General features: G+C 37.4%; 3 protein-coding genes, 2 long non-coding RNA genes and 1 other non-coding gene across 8 annotated transcripts; 2 read left to right on the top strand and 4 right to left on the bottom strand.

Annotated features, from left to right (window-relative positions):
* Nucleotides 1–99: 99 nt before the first annotated feature.
* Nucleotides 100–2,317, bottom strand: LOC145214300 (uncharacterized). Its single transcript, XR_013857016.1, has 2 exons — nucleotides 2,118–2,317; nucleotides 100–1,908 (listed from the first exon to the last, which is right to left on the bottom strand). It is a non-coding gene; the product is annotated as an uncharacterized LOC145214300 (long non-coding RNA).
* A 445-nt stretch (nucleotides 2,318–2,762) lies between these two features.
* Nucleotides 2,763–3,642, top strand: LOC145214301 (uncharacterized). Its single transcript, XR_013857017.1, has 2 exons — nucleotides 2,763–2,884; nucleotides 3,165–3,642. It is a non-coding gene; the product is annotated as an uncharacterized LOC145214301 (long non-coding RNA).
* Nucleotides 3,643–4,129: 487 nt separating this feature from the next.
* On the bottom strand, nucleotides 4,130–7,411 carry LOC145214299 (mitochondrial import receptor subunit TOM40 homolog). Its single transcript, XM_080082801.1, has 9 exons — nucleotides 7,211–7,411; nucleotides 6,762–6,926; nucleotides 5,856–5,923; nucleotides 5,698–5,787; nucleotides 5,319–5,420; nucleotides 5,152–5,257; nucleotides 4,914–5,036; nucleotides 4,671–4,850; nucleotides 4,130–4,569 (listed from the first exon to the last, which is right to left on the bottom strand). The coding sequence occupies exons 1-9, from the start codon at nucleotides 7,278–7,280 to the stop codon at nucleotides 4,430–4,432; spliced, it is 1,044 nt and encodes a 347-aa protein (XP_079938927.1). The 5' UTR covers nucleotides 7,281–7,411; the 3' UTR covers nucleotides 4,130–4,429.
* Nucleotides 7,412–8,625: 1,214 nt separating this feature from the next.
* LOC145214890 (uncharacterized) lies at nucleotides 8,626–13,375 on the bottom strand. 3 transcript variants are annotated; one of them, XM_080083501.1, is made up of 8 exons: nucleotides 13,233–13,375; nucleotides 12,519–12,829; nucleotides 12,092–12,340; nucleotides 11,835–11,944; nucleotides 10,984–11,255; nucleotides 10,429–10,639; nucleotides 9,816–10,100; nucleotides 8,626–9,675 (listed from the first exon to the last, which is right to left on the bottom strand). In XM_080083501.1, the coding sequence occupies exons 1-8, from the start codon at nucleotides 13,304–13,306 to the stop codon at nucleotides 9,478–9,480; spliced, it is 1,710 nt and encodes a 569-aa protein (XP_079939627.1). In that variant the 5' UTR covers nucleotides 13,307–13,375; the 3' UTR covers nucleotides 8,626–9,477. The 3 variants fall into 3 exon arrangements, with proteins under 3 accessions (XP_079939627.1, XP_079939628.1, XP_079939629.1); XM_080083502.1 differs by having other exon boundaries at nucleotides 10,429–10,633; XM_080083503.1 differs by lacking the exon at nucleotides 13,233–13,375 and adding an exon at nucleotides 12,902–13,222.
* Nucleotides 13,376–14,360: 985 nt separating this feature from the next.
* LOC145212188 (BBSome complex member BBS2-like) lies at nucleotides 14,361–23,613 on the top strand. The gene is made up of 18 exons (XM_080080227.1): nucleotides 14,361–14,614; nucleotides 14,781–14,996; nucleotides 15,062–15,187; nucleotides 15,660–15,722; nucleotides 15,822–15,899; nucleotides 15,963–16,067; nucleotides 16,142–16,228; nucleotides 16,364–16,452; nucleotides 16,670–16,907; nucleotides 20,357–20,438; nucleotides 20,507–20,570; nucleotides 20,637–20,744; nucleotides 20,807–20,933; nucleotides 20,997–21,122; nucleotides 21,183–21,320; nucleotides 21,380–21,492; nucleotides 21,564–21,712; nucleotides 23,429–23,613. The coding sequence occupies exons 1-18, from the start codon at nucleotides 14,498–14,500 to the stop codon at nucleotides 23,527–23,529; spliced, it is 2,127 nt and encodes a 708-aa protein (XP_079936353.1). The 5' UTR covers nucleotides 14,361–14,497; the 3' UTR covers nucleotides 23,530–23,613.
* On the bottom strand, nucleotides 15,324–15,397 carry Trnas-gga (transfer RNA serine (anticodon GGA)). Its single transcript has one exon. It is a non-coding gene; the product is annotated as a tRNA-Ser (tRNA).
* Nucleotides 23,614–23,615: the final 2 nt, after the last annotated feature.

Genomic DNA, 23,615 nt, shown 5'->3' with positions numbered 1-23,615 from the left:
TTCAGAGTTGGCGTGTAAAAACCGTTTACATATACCTCAAGCCGTTAGTGGTCTCAAACACGTTAAAGCCTGTACTAATGAAAATGATGAAACACCAAATGCACAGCGAGGACAACACTTTATTGATGGAAAAAGCACCTTATGAACCCAATTTCCACACTTCAACATTTTCAAGTTGAGTCCCATAGTTATATGAAAGCAGAAATAAATGGGAAGAGAATAAATAATTACATTCACAGCAGTTGGTTTGATTGGTCAGTTAAAACCTGCATTTGCAAGTACATAGTACAGACTAGGGTTGGCCCGATACCAATATTTTGAACCGATACCGATACCCGATATTTTACCCCAAAAGTACTGCGAAACAAGCAAAAACATTTTCAAACTGATGTATTTGTAATGTGTTTTCCCATCACAGTTAATTTAACAACACACTCAGTCTAATAAATCATTTAAGGCCGTAAAATGCCCAGGTCTGGTAAAGACTCTTTGGCAAATCAGCTGGCGAGCTAACGATGCCCTAACGACGGTGGTGCATTGGAGGCATAACTAACGATTGGTGCACTTGTTGTTACGCATCTGATCACGTGATTACGTTGATGCTACGCGCTTTGCAACGTCTTACCGGCGTCTATTGTTTGTAACGTCTTACCGGCGTTAATGTTTTACCACTTTGACAACAAAAAACATTTAACGATCATGGCTTTAGACAGAGAATGGGATTGTCTGTTAATATCCCCAAAACAGTGAAGGAATCCCAAAACATATGACGTTTGGATCATTTCTTAACGCCAACTTTTGTATTGCAAAATCGCAGGTAGTTTAATTGGGATTTAAAAGTTCACCTAAGGGCATAGAAAATAATTTGTCACTGATAACACTAGGAATGTCTAAATACACTTGGCCATACAAATTAAACACCTGCCGTTTCGAAACTTATGCTTACAAACGTCTACAATGAACTTTGTGCGTTTTGACGCTCGCTCGCAATCAACGCGGGCCTAAAAAACGTGTTGCGGCATTAAGTCGCTGTGGCGATTTAGGTCATCTTATTTCATTAAATCCAAAACGAACGCGTTTTTTAGTTGTAGTCCCATAAATATTTTATCACAGCCGATGGTTGTTGTTTTTTGCCTCCTTTCATTTTCAATTTTACACATGATAAAGTCTCAAAAAAATTATGGGTACCGATACCGCTAAAGTATCGGACGAGTACCGATACTGCTCGAAGCATCGGGTATCGGCGCCGATACAGTACTATCGGGCCATCCCTAGTACAGACTAAACAAGGATCTTTAAGTAAACAGACTAAAATAAAACAAAGAGGTGAAACAATATTGTACAGCTGAAAATGTAATGATTTGCTGAATTATCAAGAAAATTAAACCGGATATCATGTGAAAAATGAGGTAGAACCACACAATTGTTACAACATGCTATCATGCAGACTACTGGTCAAAACTAGAGGTTCTCAATTTATGTCTGATGAATCACTTTTACTGTACGATTCTACATCAGAGTGCAAAACATTCTCAGAATTTACATGAGACCATAATCACCATGGAGGTAAAATAATATCAACGCCTACAAATGTTTGAATACAAATTCTGAATTTGGGTATAAGAACTAATAAATAAACTTGCAGGAAGGTAGAACAGTGGAAAAGAAATAACACATATTCCGATTTGATTCATGTAAAACTAAAGTATGTGGTGCATATCTCGACATACAATTTTCTCCTGTGAGGCAAGTAACAGGTTGTATACATCAATGATTTTGCTGACACTTTAAGTGAGAGCTGTTTTTGTCAACAAAATTCTTCCGCAATGAAAGAGTTTCTTCAATTTTTTTGATATGGAATGCTTCTGTTGATTTTTTCAAGCTTTAAGCATTTTTCCAGATGGTGAACTGCAATAAAAAAATAAAGATGAAGTGTATGCTCATTTGACTTGACAATTATGGGTTAAACAAAAGAGGCTTGAGTTTAGCTACCAATTAGCAGTCTACAGAGTTAATATTCAATATTGGGAGTGCTAAAAATTCAAAATAACATCAACCAGAAATACAGAAAGTGTTGAGTTTGGAAAGGCAGTAACAAGGCAGCCACTGGCACTTACTGTGAATCATTTCAATTCAAATCCAATCTACAAGTCCCTCATATGACAGTGTGCTGGTCCTCACTTTGCTTCATATAAAGGTAAGAACTGGAAACTCTTCTCACTGAAAGGTCTCTTTGCATTGCTTCATTGCCAGAACCTTGATGCCAATCAGGTACTTTAATCTTGATTCTTGGCTCATTTTAGTGTTTAACATATTTATTTCACAGCTTAGAATGCATTTGTTTTTGTCTTGCTGTTTTACAATTAACTGCCATTTTGATGTAAAACCCAATTTACCTGCGATTATTGTCACAGCAAAAATAATATTTGCCATTAAAAAACAAATTTAATGCTTCACTGCCATTACCGATAAAACCGTCCGCAATCGGGCTGTGTTATAACACAGGTTCTAAAGATTCTAATCCCGCCCGATAAGAAACGCATTATTCTGCGTAACACAGTCGATTTTAATCGGGGTCTTCCAGACGGATCGGGTGACAAACCACATTTGGATCATTTTTTTGCGTCCTGTGAAATGACGGCTAAAAAGTCAACCCTGGGTAATTTTAATGTGATCCTGTGCACATAATATTGACAGGTCGAATCCTTTTTGACCTTTAGACGTTTTCTGTATTAAATTTTTGTATTTTGCAGCCGTTTCCCGATTCTGTGGCACTAGTGCAGGGGTGGCCAACCCGCGGCTCGCGAGCCGCATGCGGCTCTTCGCCTGGTTTTATGCGGCTCTTACGTCGTTGTCGAAGTTTGGGGGCACTGTGCATATTTTGGTTAGTATGTAGCGACATGGTACAAAAATCGTTAAATGTAAGGTAAAGCTTTAACAATTTTGCTTTTAAACAAACTTATTATCGGTATGGCCACAGACCATGCCTTAAAACCGCAACCTTATGTGGCAATAATGCCTTGATTATGATGGCATATATTCAATTGTTGAACAATGAATGCTTGCTCATTGTTGCGTACAATGCAAATGAGACACAAAGCAACAGCAATATTTACAACAAATGCGTTCCAAAATAAATAATGCTTCATTCCGTTGTTTTTCAGGTTATGACGAACGTTATATTTATGGGCAGTTTCTCTTCGGTTTGAATTGAGCGATTGTTGGTGGTGAATGCATTAGTGACGTCGCAATGAATTTAGTTTCGCCACTTGGCATTTTTGTAAAACTCGGCGCCTAAGTTTAGGGCGCATGCGCGTTAGATGAAAATACGCAAAGTTTCTCAGCAGGGAAGATCTTTTGAGTAAACAATTTTTGTTAAGTTAGCCTTTAAAATGGGAGAGAAATAAGGTCTTAGTAATTCATCAGACATAAATCTCACCGCACGTTATTGATAGAATGAGAAAAAAGCGCATATTTTAATTCATATGTTTTTGCTTGTGGGTGTTGTTGAAATGGGAGTTTTGTGTGAATAACAGTGCAAACCATTTATTGTTGAAAATTACTGGCACGCGGTCTGTACAAGTCAAATTGTGTCGTTAATATGTTGGTGTGCGACATTTAGAATAAATCTGGCTAAGTACAGGTCTCTGTGTGTGAGGAAGGGACGAGGCAACGAACATGTGTGCCCGTGTGCATAATGTGGCTCTTTGTGGAAACACAGTAAAGAATGTGGCTCTTAGGCTTTGACCGGTTGGCCACCCCTGCACTAGTGTAATGTTTCTGTACTGCTATGTACTATTTTCATCCCCGGTTTCAAAATTAATACAATAATATGTTGCCAATGTTTTAAGCAGAGTTATTGCAACAGTTTCCAAATACCACATCTCTGGCTTTTTATCGTTTTACAGGCTTAGTTTTTTCCAAATAGCTGTAATGTATCATTTCACCGACAAATCTGGAGTAATTTGTACCCAAGATCAGTGTTATAGTTTGCATTCTATCAATATTTTACCAGATATGGCAACCCTGTTGTGTACAAACTGACACCATCCCGCATAACCGGTAACTAATGGATAGCGAACTAGTCTGACACCCTTTCTAACCAAAACGGTCGATTGGTAACTAACACTTTGTTTGAAACACAAAGAATTTCTATTTTTGGTCAAAATTTTTAAAAAATGGCAACAGTTCAGTTCACACGTAGCGGCTAGAATTGCATAGCCGTAAGTGTAAATTCGCAGCAATATTATTACCTATAAGCAACATTTCTATGACAATCGTTGTTATAAACCAAACTGTTACTACTTGCAACTTTTCAGAAGTACTTCAGCTGCACAGACTCGTCAAAACGATTTGTGCACCTCGCCAGTTGGAGGTTGGACTAATGTAAACCGCTGGTTCGCGGCTCAAGGTGTAAATTCGTTTTTCGTCAGCCTAAAACTGCGCCTAAGCCCACAGCGACCTTGTCCTTTTTAATGTTGTACGTTCCCGTCATGTTAAGAGTAATAGGAAGCGGCGCTAGTTTCTTCTCCAAGGAGCTACCGATAGTCCAGTCCGACGTCAGCATGCCTGCGAAACAAAATAGTTGTGTCTGGATCAGTAAACTGACCGAAACCTTTTTGGACACATTTTTTCGCACAAAAATCGCAATACTATTTTCACACGATTACCTCGAAACAGAAGATTCATTTTTGGCAAATCAAATTGATACGCGAGGGAGGTAACGCTTTCCATAGTTTTCAATGAGGCTTCTAGCTCCACGCCGACTTGGACGTTTTCGTTTGCTTTACGAAAGAAGCTTGCATGGAGTCCGGCCATGCCTAACGTTGTAGCTAATTGCCAGTCTTCAGCTATACCAAAGCACAGTGCATTAAAGACATATTATGTATGTATTGAAATACAATTTAACTTACTCTGGTAACGGCCAGCGAGTGTTAACATTGCTTGCTGTCGACCACCACCACGTTGGTAAAGCAGTTCAGATCCCATTGATATTCTGGGAGTAATGGCTTGCAGGTAGTGTACGATAAGCATACCTGGAAAAGGACTCTTAAAGTCAAATGCTTACTACATTTATAAGCAGTATGAAACTAAGTATATGTTTTGTGTTATTTCCATACAGCGAATTGACCATAAAATAGATTTGATTACCTGTGCCATTCAAAGGATCTGGATCTGCAGTTACAACAGATATGGTTGAATCTTTTAAAAATAAATCTGTTCCAAGCTGAATGGATTGAAATTTGGGACCAGCCATCTGAGAAAATTGTGCATGTGGTTAAATTTTTGTGAAAATAAAGTTTAAGCCTGTTGTCTACCTGTCCAATGCACTTTAATCGTAGTCTGTTACCAAATTGGTGAATAAGCTGTGCCTGAAGATTCCCTTCATTGGACATTTCACCGATCATAACAGGATATGCCTATAGTACAAAAACAGTTTTGGTGAAGAGCTGAAAATTTACAGACTAAAACTGGTAATACTGATCTTATGAACTAATTTTTAAATACACAACTTGGAAAAACCTAAAAAGTGTGGTGTAAAGATTCAAGGGGAGATGGAGGTGGGGGGATGTTACTGCTACTACATTCAACTTAATGTCATTACAGGCTTATCCTAACACTAGATTTGATTGTATGCGCCAAATATGGTCACCGCATGTAGTCATGTACACATATCAATATGACATAATGTGTTACCTCAGTTGGAGATGGCTGTTGGGATCCTACAAAAGTTGATCCAAACTTATAAGTTGACTTTTCATTGTTCAAGTGCACTGTATGTTGAACCTAAACAATAATAACTTAAGCACCATAACACACAAAATTTTCTGTACCATGGTTTAATAATTTGTTACCTGAAAGTGGGAGCTCAGACCTTTGTTCACCATGAATCGAAGTCCTTCATAGGGTTGCAAAGCAAGTTCTAAAAAGTAGGAGTTTTTTTTATAAAAATTCAACAATGCAAGCCAAATTGGTGTCAATTACAGGCTATGGCCTCTTTTAAAATCTTTTTGTATTAACTAAATTATTTTGAAATAGGTCAAATATTAGTCAACATTTTTAAAATGATTGTCTGCTTCTGCAGGCAGAAACTCATGGGTCCCCAAACAAGCAAAGTTGCCGACAATGCATTTTACACAATAAACTTGGGTGCCATGAGGTCAATATGCTGACAGAGTGATAAATATTTTGCATATATATACATGCAATATGAGGTGCAAACTATTAAAATCACATTGAAATCAGACATTTTTTATTTAATCTATTTAAGGACCAGTAGGGTAACAGGTAGAGCCCCAAGATAAAACACAGTAACTGGTACCTAACAGTGCCACATTTTACAAATTGTGGTAGTTTTACCAATTCAGACATTTCCTTAATATTTCATCGTTTTAGGAGGTGGGGTAATTAGTGGGGAGCAGCCAACTAACTTTGCATGTGCTTAGTCATGTATAAGACTTTTACATCACCAAGACTAGTTGTTTGCAATGACCAGCAACATAGAAAACATTTTACTCTTCACGGGCTAACAGGGTAACCACTATGACTATCAAGTCAACAAAACAGGTGGCACATCTACAAGATAATATCTATCAGCTGTCAAAGTTGCATAACAAGCATGAAAATTTCCAGGCGGACAAACAACAGGAAAAAAACACAAGCAAAGTCAAATCAAAACAAGTGTCCTTTATGAAGGGCACATAGTACACAAAAACTTCTTTGGGCCAAAACCTAAAAGTATTTGGATTTCCATTTTTTACCTTTGCATGGCTTGTGTAAGTCTTCAAAAGTTCCCAAAGTAGGTTTGCTTGAAGTTGCATCAACAGGAGAGGAAGTTGAGTCAACAGCAGATGTTGGCTGTGCTGGAGTAACTGGTGCAACTGCCACTGGTGGAGGTGCAATTGTTTCACTCGGAACAGGCACTACTGCAAGGACAACAGTTTTCAGTTTTATTAACTGCCTTTTTTATTTTTTTACCGAAACTCTGTTGTACTGTTCTATTGATGCATTTGTTTTTTTCAAGAGTTTCTTATGCATTAGTTTTACTGGCTGTGTTAGTAGAGAAGTTTTTTTTTTAAATTGCGTAATTTTTTTAAAAATTGCTTTTGCGTAGTAGGTACTGTTTTTTTCAAAGAGTTATTTTTTTGCAGAAAACCTACAGATGATTTACAAAAATCTTGTATTTATTATCATTTTAAAATTAGGCTACCGGCTTCAAGCTTTTGGGCGGGATCCGGCGAACTTGTCCATGGCCAGGATGCTGCATGGGCATTTCCCATGGTGAACAGATAAGGTAATCGACCCTTCAGTTGAGCCACTTGGTGAATAGACTGATCCTTCTCGCAAAAGAGTTAAGTTTTATAACTTGGTCATTTTCTGCAAACGTTTTAACAGTTAAAACCCAAATAACGTTTAAATACAGTAAAATATACAACACACAAGGAAACGTTAGTACCGTATCGTGAAGTTTAAACAATAACGCATTTTAATGCAGGTTTTGCAAATTACATTTCTGAATTGTTTGTACCCCTGCAGAAAACTCCTTGTTTTTAAAGAAACGAAAATTGTCACAAACGGTTTATCCTTAACTCACTCCCTTGAAACTTACACGGTAAATTTATTTGCTCAGGCGTTGCAATTACCTTGTCTGCAAAGGAAATTTTGTACCAAGTAAAACTTCATAAAAGATAGGTAAATGACAACGATATTTTATAAAGAAAACAAGTGATACAATTTATCATTTATTCATTAATTAAGACTTAAATAATTTAAAAATAAATAAACAAATGGATGAAATATTTTAAAATGTACTAAACTGCAGTTGTCTGGTAAATTTGTTCACGTGGGTTAACTTGTAAGGCGGCATGTACACCACTCAAAAAGTTCTATTAATTGATTTTTCTTTTCAAGGATTTAATTTTAGCATTTAAAACCGTAAAAATATACGACAAGAATATATCATTTGCACGCGTCGTTGTCTTTAGCCAAAATAGCTGAGCAGCTTTACTACCGTACTATACTTTGGGTATACATCGACCTCCATTTGTCCGATCCGAAAGATGGGAATCACTGTCTTAAATCCAGAAGACACTTGTGCGTTGAATTTTATTGCCAATAGTGCTTACTTGTATAATAATAACTAAGAAATATCCGACTGGTCGCCTAAAGGTGGTCGTATGCTTGTTAACCGGTAATGCAGCGGTTCCCAAACTGGGGTCCGCGGACCTTTAGGGGTCCGTGAAGCAATTTTGCGGGGTCCGCAAAAAGGTTGACGTGCCTCTACAGTCTTATTTGGCGTCAATTTGTGTCACTAAATAGGTTTAAATCAAAGTACAACTAGAGATCCTCTGCCTCCATTACTATACAATAAATAGCCTTTATTGCATGAAAACTATCAAGAATGCAATTGTTTGCGCACTATCGTAATGTTTTCTGTCTTGTCTGTGATGTCACAAACCGTCTTTGGATCGTTGTTATGTGTAATTTTGCATACCTAGTAAGCTAAAATTCTGTAAATCAACTTTCGTATTGCTAAAATACACCTTCAGGCTTAAGGTCCGCGAGTCCTCGATATAATGGCAAAGTGACCGTTTTGAAAAAACAATGAAAAAGTTTGAAAACCACTAAGTTAGAAAGTTGTTACATTAAAAAGAATCGTGACTGCACTAGTGTACTATAAGAAACAATGGTTTTTGCATTTTTCCTACAGCATTCTTTGATTTTTATAGGGCCGCGAAATATCAAAATAATTGCAAAGGGTCCACCAGGCAAACTTTTTGGAAAAGTTTGGGAACCGCTGCGGTAATGGAACGCGTTAGATTTGAGTGTGATTTTTGATTGATTTTTGATCGTTCAGGCCTACTTTCACTACTGATCATTCCACAACTCCACACAGCATGCTAAAAGTCGCCGTTTTACATAAATCTGTTCTTATGTCACAACATTATCAAAGCGTGTTATGTGTTACGTCAAAAAGTGATATTTTTTTGTTTCAAAAATCCAATTAGCAGTTGAACTTCAAACAATCTTTAAACACTACTTATGTGAAAAACAAAAATGCACGTGAAGGTTTCTAGTTATACTACAAACATAAAAAAATAGGTTACTGAAGCAACGAATCGCGGCTATGCCAACCAAACACAGCTTATTTTTTGCAAATTTTGACCTCGTTGTGTTTCATCAGTTGGTGTGACGTCATCCATCCAATAATAATCTGAACACTCCAAAACTTAAGCGGGATGAGTTTAAGATTTTGGTGGGTCGTACTAAGGCCCTGGTCTAAAGAATTACATGCTTTGGAGACTCCGAGGGCAAGTAGGTGGCTCGAAAACAATCGCATGTTGATTTTAAACAAGACGTCACTTGGATAAGTGATTCTGTTTTCGATAACAATTGCAATTTAACAACAGATATTTTACATGAACTTTGTTAAAATCACCAAAATATTTCAAAACTGCAATAGAAATAAATACACAACTAACACACTTCTTTCACTTTATAGTCAGACGAAACGTCCAATGGAGACAAAAGCGCGTTGGAATCAGTCAATTGATTTTGCTTCATTCCTATGGTGTGTCTTTTAGGTTTGCGTTCTCCAAATATTTTGTATACTTTGGTCTCCATCGGTACCTTGTGTGGCAAAACGTCATTTCTTTCCATTCCGTGTGTGAATCGCTACAGACATATAACACGCAACCAATCAAAATTTGAAAAATTAACTAATCGGTTAGGCATTAGCCTGATTTTGTTATTGGAGTGACACTACATTGGGAACACGGCAAAACTGTTTCTCACTTTCCAGTTTAAAACCTCACCTGTTCGTCAATCAACTGAGCGAGACTGCGCGGTTTCGGGTGGACGGTTTCCAAATGCGGATTTCGAAGTCTTTTCATTTCTTTGATTTTGTCCAAACGCCGCCTTCTGTCATTCGCCCGATCTCGTTTTTTCTTCAGCTTTAGGTCGAGGTCAGCAATCATTGGAACAAACGTTAAGTCGGCATCTGGGGTCATCATGGCAGTGCCCTCGTGCGCTATTGGCTGGTTGTTTGTATTGCTAGGAGATCCATCGCGCTTGGAGAATGCCGCAGCTGTGTTGGGATGCTGTGTATAAACAAAATATATCTACGATTTAACATTTGCTCATACAAATTGTTGTTTCTTGCTGTGAACTTAAAAACTTGTGCATCAATGGCGTAAAAACATCAGTGGCTAAATTTAGACGAAATAATTTTACACAAAATGTTTCATCTAAATTGTTTTTTTAGGCAAGTTATAAGAGTGCTTAGAGTTCCAAACACGTCCCTTTTATACACCAAGGAATCCGGCACAAACCCTTAGACAAAGAAGTTACGTTTTCTACGGACGAACGTAACCTTTATAAAACTGCAAAGTTTCAGTGCTTGCTTTCAACATTGGGTGATTTACAAACCGTTGGAAAGGTCCGATATAGGAAATCTCTTTCCAGCAAGTGGATGTTTTCCTGGGCGACTTGCTGGTGATAGAGTTTCAGTTGTTTGTGTAGTAAATGTTTTTCCTCTTCACGTGGCGTCCAATTGCTGATTGGAAACGGAAACACGTTGGCTTCTTCCACGTTTTCATCGCTGCTTCGAATTTGCTTCAAAGACTTTGTCTGTCTGTTTCTGCCAACATAAAGATTGCCAGCACACCAAATTATTTCTTGGAAATTTGCAATGCAGTCTTAATATAAAACCCAATGATTGCTTATTATTTTTTTGTATTCTTGTTGCAAAACTATAACATAATAAAACTCTTTGTGCATTAAAATAAGCACTAGTAGTTCGGTGTTAGTTATGGTTCTCTGTAAAAGTAGGATAACTACTTGCACTCCTGCAATATGCTATTATTACTATTCTTTCAAAAGAATTTTTTTCCTCTTTGACAAACTTTTACTTTAATTCTTCCTCTTTTGTAGGAAAACGAAAACAAAACTCCTAAGGTTAAGATGCAACACACGCATACACACCTTCTTCTGGTGGCAGCTGTACGTGTTGTGATATCGGCAGTAGGTTTATGCTGAAACATAGACAGCGTTTTGGACGAGGCGTTTTGTTTTCTTTCGTCGAACGTTGGCACCACCTGGTGGACGGGTGATTCGTCGCGATTGTCTTTAGATACGCCAATCTTTTTGTACGTGTAGTGGCCAGAGGAGTTGGGGTCAAAACTTTCCCCATACAAACCTAAAATAATCCTCTTGATATCACCTTTTAGCGGTCGGGTGAAAACATCTTCTTCGTTCTAAAAAGAAAAGGTTATGTCGTTTTTTCTGCACCAAATTTGGCCGTAAAATGTAATAGAATGGGTGACACTTCCACAGTCATGTTTCTACAAATGCGCGAGCAATCCGTGCAGTCAACCCACTAAAACAGTTTGTTTGTCCCATCAGCTCCAACCGTTATCTCGGCAATCTTTCAAAATCACATTTTACAACTTTACAAGGTTTACCAGGCGACCAGGAGACTGCGGAAACAGCTGTTTCTGGCGTTTTTGGAAAAAAAAATTACGGTAGCATAAATTTATAAACATGTACCTTTCAAAAAAAAAACGGCGACGTATGTGAAATAGTAAGATGGAATATTGCACCATCAATCAAACTTGCGGCCATAAGGGACTAAAATTGTAAGTTACGTCACAGATGCTGAAAACTTAGAGAAAGTCAAAGAACAGGTCATGTTTGCCCAACCCTAATTCAAACATAGCACAAAACTGACTTATATTTGCTCGCGTGCAACCCTCTTGGCACACAATGCAAAAAGTGACATTTTGACTTTGAATGATTTTTTCATGAATTTGCTGAGCAGTGATTGAATACAATACCTTTTGAGCCATACTCTTTCCGAGAATGGGTAGTTTTACTTTGATTGGTTCAGGCGTTTCTGCGATTGACGGCGAGCATGACTCTTTGGTGGTCACAAACTTCGGCAAGTCTATAAAAATGCAAATTCATATTTTGAACCCTTTTCTATAATCCAGCAGATACAATTGAAGTTTCCATGTACCTTTTCTGTATGACTTAATGACGTGTTTTGTTAAACAAGTTCTGGCATATTTTTTTCATAAACATCTCAAATTACCTGGTAGTCTTTGTGTCGATCGTCCTCGAACTTTCGGTTCAACTTGACCTCCAGGTTTTGTCGATCTTAGTTGATCGTTGCTGGCTTGAATGGCGCCATAGCTGGTTTTCGTGATGACTACTTTCATCTCTGATTGCGTATCAGTGTCGTTACAATCTTGTGTTGGCACCCTTACCTTTTCAGAGTGTGTGTAATGTATGACGTCTGGAGATCCAGGTCTGTGGTGAGATTCGTTTCCGTTTTCCAGTACTGTTCATTTTTAGAGAATTACTGTTCATAAATTTGTCGAACTTATCATGTTAGCATTTTACGTCATGCGTCGAAGTTACCTCTGATCATCTCCCACAGCATTTAACTTAACAATCAAGTTTATAGCTAAAATAACAGAACATGCCTCCTAGGAGATTAAATTACCAACTTCACCTACCGGAAACCTCAGCTTCCATTACTGCTCTCAACGACTTCTTTTTGCCCTTGATTGAAATAAGTTTGGTTGGTGTAGATTCCTGCTTGCAAGCCGACTCGTTCAATTCGCAGACTTTGCGCATGATTTGCCTCACGGAATCGGTGTTGTGATACCAGTTGCGTGGATTGGTGACATCACTTGCCAATGTCATGTCAACAGGTAACTGTTTCCGCGATCGCAGTTCGGCCAACGCACGTCGAAGAATGTCGTTATCTTTAGCCTCTTCTTGAGGCGACTCAAGATCCCCAAGAGGTTTTGTGACAAGAGCTGACCTAAAAATAGAGTATTTTGGTTATAACATAAAAATTATTCGGGTTTGCTATGACTGCATAAAACAACGTTACCTATTCATTTTGTAACTGCTGGAAACAGTTGCAAGCATAATTTTACAGGTTTGACACTCTGTGTTAGGCGCTGTCCTCTTCCTTGGAGTTACTAAACTGATTTACACTGTCTACTCAAAGCGGCGACTTTCTCATGATTCGTTCATCACAAAATTGAAACATAAAAACTCGTGTCACAACAAATTAAATCATGCTCCGATGTTTATTGTACGTCGATGAGCCCAACAAAGTACCGCAATTAATTACACGATGTACACCAGAAAAGTTTCCCTTTTCTTGTAAGTCTATTGTCATAACCTGTACAGAAAACACAAAGAAGGAGTGGCCTTACATGTCTGACCACGTGAAGCCAATCTTCGCACACAATGGTGTGAAATTCCATCGCTCTTTCATTGTAGCGTTCATAAATTTCGACGCGGAATTAAATTAGCCGCTACCATGCTGCACATAAATGATAAAACACGGCAAACAAGCCCTCACCTTTAAGCTTGCTGAATGTTTTCGAATTCCTGAAAATCCGGGAACAGCGACAAAACTCCCAATGTTTGACCTTATTCCTGTGGGCACCAGTCTTCGACAATAACCGGGCGCTTGCTTAAGGCAACACAAACTGCGCAGTTTTAAGTCCACTGCAAACACTTGCCGGGATACAACATTCACGGAGCGACCGCACAAGTGAACTCAAGATATCGTCGGCAAGGCATTACATCACATAGAACAAAGGGGCTAAGCATCTTTGAGTGGTGTTAAAACTACTTGTAGATTTTAAATACATCATAGTTACAGCAGGACTTAACACCAGCTCAGAATGATCGAGAAATGAGCTTCCCAGATTTAATTGTATTTTGTAGTTCGTTTACAAAACGTCGGTGAGACGTTAGTTGTACTTTAATTAGAATGTTTTTTTCTCCCGTTACAAGTAGGCTAGTTTCAAAACAATTCCGGTTACAGATGGAAATAGGTTAAATTAAAAACTACCAATCGGCTATCACATATTGGGGTTCCATATTTTTATAAAACACGTATTGAAATGTGCCGGACTTTATTTATTTAAAATAAATCATTGGTTCACTTCATTATTTTTATCTTTCGCAAAAATAACAAATTATCCTTCCACGAGGAGCCGGTTTGAAAAGTTTATGTTGGACCAAAGAGTCGTAAAAAAATCTGTTTGATTGGACATTTGCTGTGGCATTTGCTGTTCGAGTGGTATAATTGACGAACGTCACGCATGCAACTCACATGTAATAAAACCTTACAAATATTCAAAGATCCTCAACATTGTGAGAAATATTAATTTTTCGATCTACTCAAATCTTAAATATTTGTCGAAAACGTTATTCTCTAAAATTAAAAAAATATAGTAAAAAATAGTTTTGAGTCGGATACCATATGATGTATGTGCAGTCACGCGTGAAATATGAAAATAGTCCCTTGGTGATAAAAACATTCTTTCAAAAATATTAAATTAAGAAATTGTTAAGAATCTTTACTTGTTATTCAACTAAAGATTTCGAGCTTTTTTGCAAAAAGTGCTCACTGAACAACTGTACTTATGCTAGTTCATCTTTAGTTGGTTTGACTGAAAACCTAAAAATGTTAGTTCCAATTTTTACATTGAAAATTAAGCATAAGATCCACCCCCGAATGGTAACAGTTGGAAAATATGATGGACTTCATCCTTGTTTGACATGTGGAACCACCGCATCAAAAGTATGTTCTAAATGTTTTCTGCAAAATTACTTCGTTAGACTTTATCAAATTCTAAAAAAGGTTCAAAATGTTACTGTGTCTGGTCAACCATTTTTTACTATATTGCATTGCATAGTAAAATTTATGATACATAAACCTTCTTGCTAGGCATTTATTCTGTGCTCAGGTATTTGTTCACAATCCACACAGTCAAGCTATTGCTGGGGGAAGGCTTGCCATTCATGATTCAGACATTAGCCTCCTTAGCATCAATCAGTCTGTAAGTGCAGTTTGTGCTGGGCTTCTTGACACAACCAAAAACAGAGACGCATTGTGTATTGGCACTCAAACCAACCTATTGGCATATGATGTTCATGATAACAAAGATCTATTTTACAAAGAGGTATCCACACATAAAGCATTGATTGTGTATGTTACAAGCAACACTTGTCAATGTTACACTTTTAGGTCCCAGATGGAGTAAACAGTCTTGTGATAGGTAAAATGCCAAACGTTGACAAACCACTTGTTGTTGCTGGTGGCAATTGTACCCTGCAGGGATTTGATGACACAGGAGAAGATGTATTTTGGACTGTAAGTTAACAAATCAAACTACAGTGTTATTTGTTTGATTTATCACAGTACGCCAGGCCCATTAAAGGCGTCAGACCAAATCAGCCGGTCACCAAGCATTCACCACCATATGGCAAGGCATAGGCTAGAAAAATCTAGCCTGCGGTGGGATTCGAACCCACACCAGGGGTCTTTCCGGGACTCGCGCTCTACCAACTGAGCTACGCAGGCTCAGTGGAGAATCCGCCGAAGTCTGCGTAGCTCAGTTTGTAGAGCGCGAGATTTTTCTAGCCTATGCCTTGCCATATGGTGGTAAATGCTTGGTGACCGGCTGATTCGGTATGACGCCTTTAATGGGCCTGGCATACTGTGATTTACATATGAGTGTGCCATGATCGCTGGTCTGCATCGACGCTCAGGGCTGATCCCAGTTATGAATTTATGTTCATCTTGTTTGATTTATATTTTTCATACGCTATCATTTTTTGTTTAGGTAACTGGTGATGTTGTTTCTTCATTAACATTTGCGGATTTCACAAATGATGGCAGCAATGAGGTGTGTATCATTTGTATTTTATAAATGTGCCTGTGTATGCTGTATTAGTTTACACAGTTGACTTGACCTTGCTGCGTAAATTCACAATTTTATTTTTAGCTTTTAGTTGGATCAGAAGATTATGATATAAGAGTGTTTCATGGGGATGAGATAATTGCAGAAATGACTGAAACTGAGGTAACAGTCAAGTTATTACAACATTACTTTTCGTTTTGGGTGACCAAAATCTTGTTTCTCCAGGCTATAACTGGTTTATGTTCGATTTCTGGTAGTCGCTTTGGTTATGCCCTTGCCAATGGTACTGTGGGGGTTTATGACAGAACTGCCAGATATTGGAGGATTAAGGTAAATCTTTTACTTGCTGCATGTTTGGTGTTTTTTTGTTGTATTAGTTTGCTTAAACATAAACATTATCACAGTCGAAGAACCAGGTTATGACAGTGCACAGCTTTGATTTAGATGGAGATGGAGTTCCTGAACTCATCACAGGATGGTCTAATGGCAAGGTGTGTGTGTGTGTAAATTTGATATCCATAAGTATGTTGTGTATTGTCATGTAGATGTGTAAGTTGGAAAATGAAATATTGTTGTACAAAACTGTAGGCAGCTATAAACATCAGAGGTTGATTCTTTTTCAACAGATTGACGCACGGAGCAATGCTACTGGTGAAATAATTTTCAAAGACAATATGACAAGTGCAGTTGCTGGAATGGTGGATGCAGACTACAGGTATGGAAAAAAGGTCTCAGTGAGTTTAGTTACTTTTGTAACCTTAATATATCCCGGTTGCTCACTTTCAATTGTCGGTTTCCAAAGTCTCTAGAAAACAAAGTTAGAATCTTTCCATCAAAAGAGTTTATATTTTGAAATATCTTAAAACAAACCATGTGTTATAGACTGGCAGATTCCAATCAAAATGTATTTACTATTGTTATGTGCTGAGTAGACTGGATGGAAAGGATCAGCTTATTTGTTGTTCGGTGGATGGAGAAGTTCGGGGCTACCAGAGTGATAGAAGTCGAATCCGTGTTGTCGATGCCAACAAAGCAACTACAGACATGAGGGATCTGAACCTAAGCAAGCAAAATTTACTGCTGGAGTTACAGAATTATGAAAGGGAGAAGGAACCATTAAAAGCCAACCAACTAACATCTTCCGAAAAAATTGAGGGTGGAATAATTCCAGTAAGACTTTTTATTATGGGTCCCCTTCCCTGAAGGGGACACATATTGTTTTTGTCCGTATTTTTTTTTCTTTTTTTCTTTTTTCTTATTTCTTTTTTCTGTCTAACGCTGGCTTGTTAGACGCGTTTAGTTAAGAAAGAGTGCTTCAAATTTATTTAAATTTGTACAGATGTTAGTTATTAGCCCGAATTTGATCCTCCTGAAGTTTGACCCCGATTGACCCAGCGGTTCACCCACAGGCCCCCAAAATGCAAAATTTTTAAAACATGGTTTGTTATATGCGTTTGGTCAAGAAAGAGTGCTTCAAATTTGTTTAAATTTTGTCAGATGTTAGTTATTAACCAAAATTTGATCCTCCTGAAGTTTGACCCTGAATGACCCAGCAGTTCACCCACAGGCCCCGAAAACGTAAAATTTTTAACGCTGGTTTGTAACGCTGGTTTGGTAAAGAAAGAGTGCTTCTAATTTATTCAAATTTGGACATATGTTAGTTATTAATCCAAACTTGATCCTCCAGAAGTTTGACCCCGAATTACCCAGCGGTTTACCCACAGGCCCCCGAAACGTAAATGTGTCTAACGCTCGTTTGGTCAAGAAAGACACTGTAGGCAGAAGTCCCAAGAGAGTAACTCACTGGTTTACGATAGCAGGAGGGCTCAGCTTGACGTCGGACAGACGTTTTACGAGACGTCGTTTCGGTGATTAGAAATCAGCTGTTTTGCACAGCAATGCTATTTCGTTTTATTAAGTTGACACTCACATTTCCAGTTTTGGCGAAGGTTTCACACCTATGACGTGATTTAAACCTAATAAGCGTGCTTCGGTTTCGTATATGTCAAGCAAAACTTGTTAATCAAAATAAAGTTGAAAAATCAAACTTGACATTTTTGCAAGATAAATGTGTTTTTTTAAATGCTCGTTGTCAGGTTGGCCGCTGCATGACCACGGGTTACTTAAGGTCAACTAGTAGGTATTACTAACACAGTTCAGAACTTTCTTTCATCATAATGTAGTGTTTTTTTGCTATAAATTTAGGAATCAACACTCAAGGCATGTATAAATTAGGTTAAACGGTTTTGTTGAACAGTAAGGACGGCGTCTATTGAAAACGGTGTCAATAGGTCAAACAGTCGTTTGGCGTGTGCACCCTGAGAGGTTACTGCAGGTCAATGGTACGACAATATCTGGGTCAAAGCAAGAGATTAAATTAAAGTATTTGTTTCGTTCTTTTTTAATGTTTTTGTAATTATATGACAATAATAGTGCAAAAAGAATACGAACAATTTTTTTATTGTTGGGTTAATGCTTTCTAAAAATTTGTTTTTAAAAATCTAAAAGTCACCGCAACATTTGTTTACCGTAAATCCGCACAAACACGCGTGTGGGGACCCATTAGTTTTTGTTTACAAAAACAATCATATGTGTAGATCAAATTATGTGTATAGTAAATTGGTAAATATCGTATAGAATATATAAAATGGAAGTATATCAGAAAGCCACCTTTCTAGTTAAAGTATTTGTTTCGTTCTTTTTTAATGTTTTGAAATTATATGACAATAATAGTGCAAAAAGAATACGAACAATAAATGTTTATTGTTGGGGTAATGCTTTCTAAAAATTTGTGCTTAAAATTCTAAAAGTCACCGCAACATTTGTTTACCATAAATCCGCACAAACACGCGTGTGGGGACCCATTAGTTTTTGTTTACAAAAACAATCATATGTGTAGATCAAATGATGTGTATAGTAAATTGGTAAATATCGTATAGAATATATAAAATGGAAGTATATCAGAAAGCCACCCTTCTAGTTATTAATCTAGAATGGATGCAGACATTTGTAAATATATTTTACCTGACTTTAAATCTCAATCTAATCTTTAAATTAAGGTTTATGTGCCAAACATATTTAGTAAAATTACAATTTCCATTATATTGTGTTGTGAATCCAAAACTATTCCCTATATTTGGATAGAAAATTTCAATGAATTGGAAGAAATGTAAAATGTAGTTACTATCATCTAGAACAGGGGCGGGCAACTTCTCCAGTCGGCGGGTCTGAAATGGGAAAATCGATATACATTAATCGCGTATTTATCCAGTGATTTAAAACGGATTTTTGACCACCTAAACCAAATACATTCAAGAACAACACAAATACAATACAGTCCAAACAATCTAACTCAGGGGTGTCCAACCTTTTTGGCCAAAGGGCCACATGCCGTTTACAAATGATTGTGCGGACCAGTTGAGTGTTACTGCTAATTTGTAATCTTAGAAATAGCTGTCTTATAATTTCTAATTAAAATACTCACACCGAAATTCTAATCTTAGAAATGTGTATTATCCTCGTTTACAGTTATAAGAACAATAAACATACCAAGATATGGTTAAGTCCCCAGTGTTTTTACAACACGTCGACATTTCAATGTGAAGTTTGGCACTGTTTTTCTCTGACAAGTTTGGCAATATTCGGTGAGATGGACGATGGAGCAATGCGAAGCGATTTTTCTATATGGCTGTCAGAAATTATTGATCTTACAGGGGATTTAAAGTCACATGTCAACCTTTCTTGAAATGTTCTGTTAGCGTTACTTGCTTTTTGTTTCCTGTTTGGCATAATCTAAACCACTGCAAAGTGCGAAAAATGTTTTTACTGCTAAACGCGTTTTGCGCGAGTTTCTGATACCAGAGGAATCTCAATGAACCAAGAAACATTACTGACTGACTCTTGAAGCACGAGTCAGATTGTGACGTAACAATGTGGAAATTGTGATGCGTTACAATGCGCATTGTGACGCAGTAAAAGTAACTTCAACAGTTGTGTATTACTATTCTATTAAACAAAGAAATAAAGCAAACAATAAATGCCAATTTTTATAAATGAAAGTTCACCATAAATTACGTAGACCATTAAGTTGCCAATATGAGTCATTTCAAAAAAATACCACGCGGGCGACTCAGAACCTTCCTGCGGGCCACGGGTTGGACACCCCTGATCTAACTGATCTAACATAAAATTATTCACCACAGCAAATTTAATGCATACACCACAGACTTAGATACTGCTTAAACAGTAACTAGGCTACACGTGTGGAAACAAAGGAAACCGTGAAAGCAGGCCACACACTTGGTTGGCAGTTATGTCGTAACAATGGACAGATGGTGCAATGGTAACAACGGCGGGAAAGGTTTTTGCTATTGGGGAGCGTTACTGTCTGTTACATTTACAACTATAATTTGACGCAGTAAGCAAGTAGTGGGGGATTGCGGCAGACTGTGGCTGCGGGCCACATTATCATGTAAGACCTGAAACTGTCTGCGGGCCGCTCCTAATCCCGTCGTGGGCAGGATCCGGCCCGCAGGCCGTATGTTGCCCGCCCCTGATCTAGAATTAAGTATGCATTGATCAAAATACTCCCCTAACTGATTATTTTTTTCCATTTCAAGGTAAACACATCGCTAAATACAAACCTGACCATTAACACAAAAGGAAGGCCTCATATAGAACTCATTGTTTCAACAACAAATGGTAAGGAGTTAATGCAATATAGATGTACCTTTATCACATTGACTCAACTCTATCAAACTCTTGCACAGAAACTATTGTTAGAATGGTGGTGATTTTTGCAGAGGGATTATTCGATGGAGAAAGCCATATAGTGTAAGTGCAGGTCATTACCAATATAAGCTAAACTTTACTGACTGAAAAACTTTTTTTCTCATGCAGACACCCAGCCTCCAGTGCTCTTAGCAATCAAATTAGAATTCCACTCTATCCTGTAAAAGATACATTAGTGGAGTTGCATATCCAAGCATTTGTCAGTCTTCCAGGAAGGTTTGTCATTACAAATTATGTTAGTTGCTGTGGTTTTATAACAAAAACCCTTATATTTACAGTTGTAACTTCCATGTCTTCGAGGTGACAAATGTGTTACCTGTATTTAGTTCCTACCTTTACGACATGAGCCTTACAAAGGAGCCTGAGAGCTATGTTACCTTTGCTGTCAATGAAAGAATGAAAAGGGTAATTGTGAAAAAATAACTGGTATAAGTTCCTTGGATTTAATATCTTACATAATTTTTTTAGATTGGTATTTGGATGAATGAAAACTTTCTTCTGACAAATGAAATACCCTGTGATGCATTTATTGATGCAAAATTCCTAGCCCTTCGTGGCGGAGAAATTATTATTAAAATGACAGAAAGTGGCCAGGTATGAAGCGTTTTTTGTACCCGCTTTTATCAAGTGTTTATTATGTGTGTTATTTTGAAGGTAACCATTAAAACTGATAACATTGATCTGGCGGGTGAAGTCATCCAGTCACTTGCAGCATTTTTGAGATTAGAAGATCTTCAAGTTACTGCACACTTTCCCATGCATTTAGAGCGACTTGGAGAAATAATGAACACAGTTGGTTGAATTTGTTAAAAGATGGTTGGTCAGTTTTTGTATTATAAATTTGTTTACAGGTGGACAATCTTCATGCTGTCAATCAAAAATTAGCTGCAGAAATGACGGACCATTCAAATTTAATCAGAAGTCTCGTTGTAAGAGCAGAAGATGCAAGACTTCAGGATGACATGTAACTTTAATACCATGTTTTTTTTTTGTTTTACACTGTGAATATTTTGTGATATTTGACATTTGTTTTAGTTCCAACATGAGGAAAGGCTATGTTGAACTGCAAGATTTAAATCGTGAATTGATTAGTGGTTATCATGTTCGATCAACAAACCATCAGGAACTTGTCAAATCCCTAAAAGTTGTGAATCAAATCATACAGAAAGCCTCCCAGTTAAGAGGTAAGTTTTTGATAACATTTTGCAAAATGAGGTAATCGTTATTATGGGTCCCCTTTCCTGAAGGGGACACATATTGTTTTTGTCCGTATTTTTTTTTTCTTTTTTCTGTCTAACGCTGGTTTGTAACGCTTGTTTGGTCAAGAAAGAGTGCTTCAAATTTATTCAAATTTGGACATATGTTAGATATTAATCCAAACTTGGTCCACCTGAAGTTTGACCCCAAATTACCCAGCGGTTCACCCACAGGCCCCCGAAACGTAAAATTTTTAACGCTGGTTTGTAACGCTCGTTTGGTAAAGAAAGAGTGCTTTAAATTTATTGAAATTTGGACATATGTTAGATATTAATCCAAACTTGGTCCACCTGAAGTTTGACCCAAAATTACCCAGCGATTCACCCACAGGCCCCCAAAACGTAAATTTTTAACGCTGGTTTTTATCGCTCGTTTGGTAAAGAAAGAGTGCTTCTAATTTATTTAAATTTTGACACATGTTAGTTATTAATCTAAACTTGATCCTCCAGAAGTTTGACCCCGATTGACCCAGCGGTTCACCCACAGGCCCCCGAAACGTAAATGTGTTTAACGCTCGTTTGGTCAAGCAAGACACTGTAGGCAGAAGTCCCAAGAGAGTAACTCATTGGTTTACGATAGCAGGAGGGCTCAGCTTGATGTCGGACAGACGTTTCACGACACGTCGTTTCGGTGATTAGAAATCAGCTGTTTTGCACAGCAATGCTATTTCGTTTTATTAAGTTATCACTCACATTTTCAGTTTTGACAAAGGTTTCACACCTATGACGTGATTTAAACCTAATAAGCGTGCTTCGGTTTCGTATATGTCAAGCAAAACTTTGTTAATAAAATAAAGATGAAAAAATAAACTTGACATTTTTGCAAGATAAATGTTTTTTAAAATGCTCGTTGTCAGGTTGGCCGCTGCATGACCACGGGTTACTTAAGGTCAACTAGTAGGTATCACTAACACAGTTCAGAACTTTCTTTCGTCATAACGTAGCGTTTTTTGCAATCGATTTAGGAATCAACACTCAAGGCATGTATAAATTAGGTTAAACGCTGTTGTTGAACACCAAGGACTGCGTGCTATTGAAAACGGTGTCAAAAGGTCAAACAGTCGTTTGGCGTGTGCACCCTGAGAGGTTACTACAGGTCAATGGTACTCGTTTTGCGAAACAAAGTTAAATGAAAAACAATTTGTTATGTATACACTTGTAGCAAATTGCTTTTTAATTTAAAGTGTCTGTAACACAACTGTTACAGCTTTCTAGAAAAAAAATGTGTTTGAAACCTGACCTTGGACCACAATATCTGGGTCAAAGCAAGAGAATCAATTGAAATTATTTTTTTTTAAAGTTTTTGTAATTATATGACAATAATAGTGCAAAAAGAATACGAACAAAATTTTTTTATTGTTGGGTTAATGCATTCTAAAAATTTGTCCTTAAAAATCACCGCAACATCTGTTTACCGTAAATCCGCACAAAAACGCATGTGGGGACCCATTCGTTTTTGTTTACAAAAACAATCATATGTGTAGATCAAATGATGTGTATAGTAAATTGGTAAATATCGTATAGAATATATAAAATGGTAGTATATCAGAAAGCCACCATTCTAGTTAGATACATAATCAAATATCACTATTTAAATTTAAGCAGTATGCCACAACCAAACACCACATATAATTTGTTCTACAGTGGGAAAATTTCAAACACAAGTTGTGTCCCAGTGTAGGGAAGCAATCAAGAATAGCCAAGTGACAGCTCTTTTTAAAATCATAAGAGCTGGAAGCGCATGATGCAGAACAGTAAAAAATATTTTTTTATTTTTGTACTTTAGTTCTTTTTACTTTTGTGTAAAACTGACTTGCAATAAACTCTTGCA

The sequence above is a fragment of the Phallusia mammillata genome, chromosome 2, assembly GCF_965637545.1.
Source record: "Phallusia mammillata chromosome 2, kaPhaMamm4.hap1.1, whole genome shotgun sequence".
Classification (NCBI taxonomy): domain Eukaryota; kingdom Metazoa; phylum Chordata; class Ascidiacea; order Phlebobranchia; family Ascidiidae; genus Phallusia; species Phallusia mammillata.
This window is presented reverse-complemented; position numbering and strand designations above follow the sequence as displayed.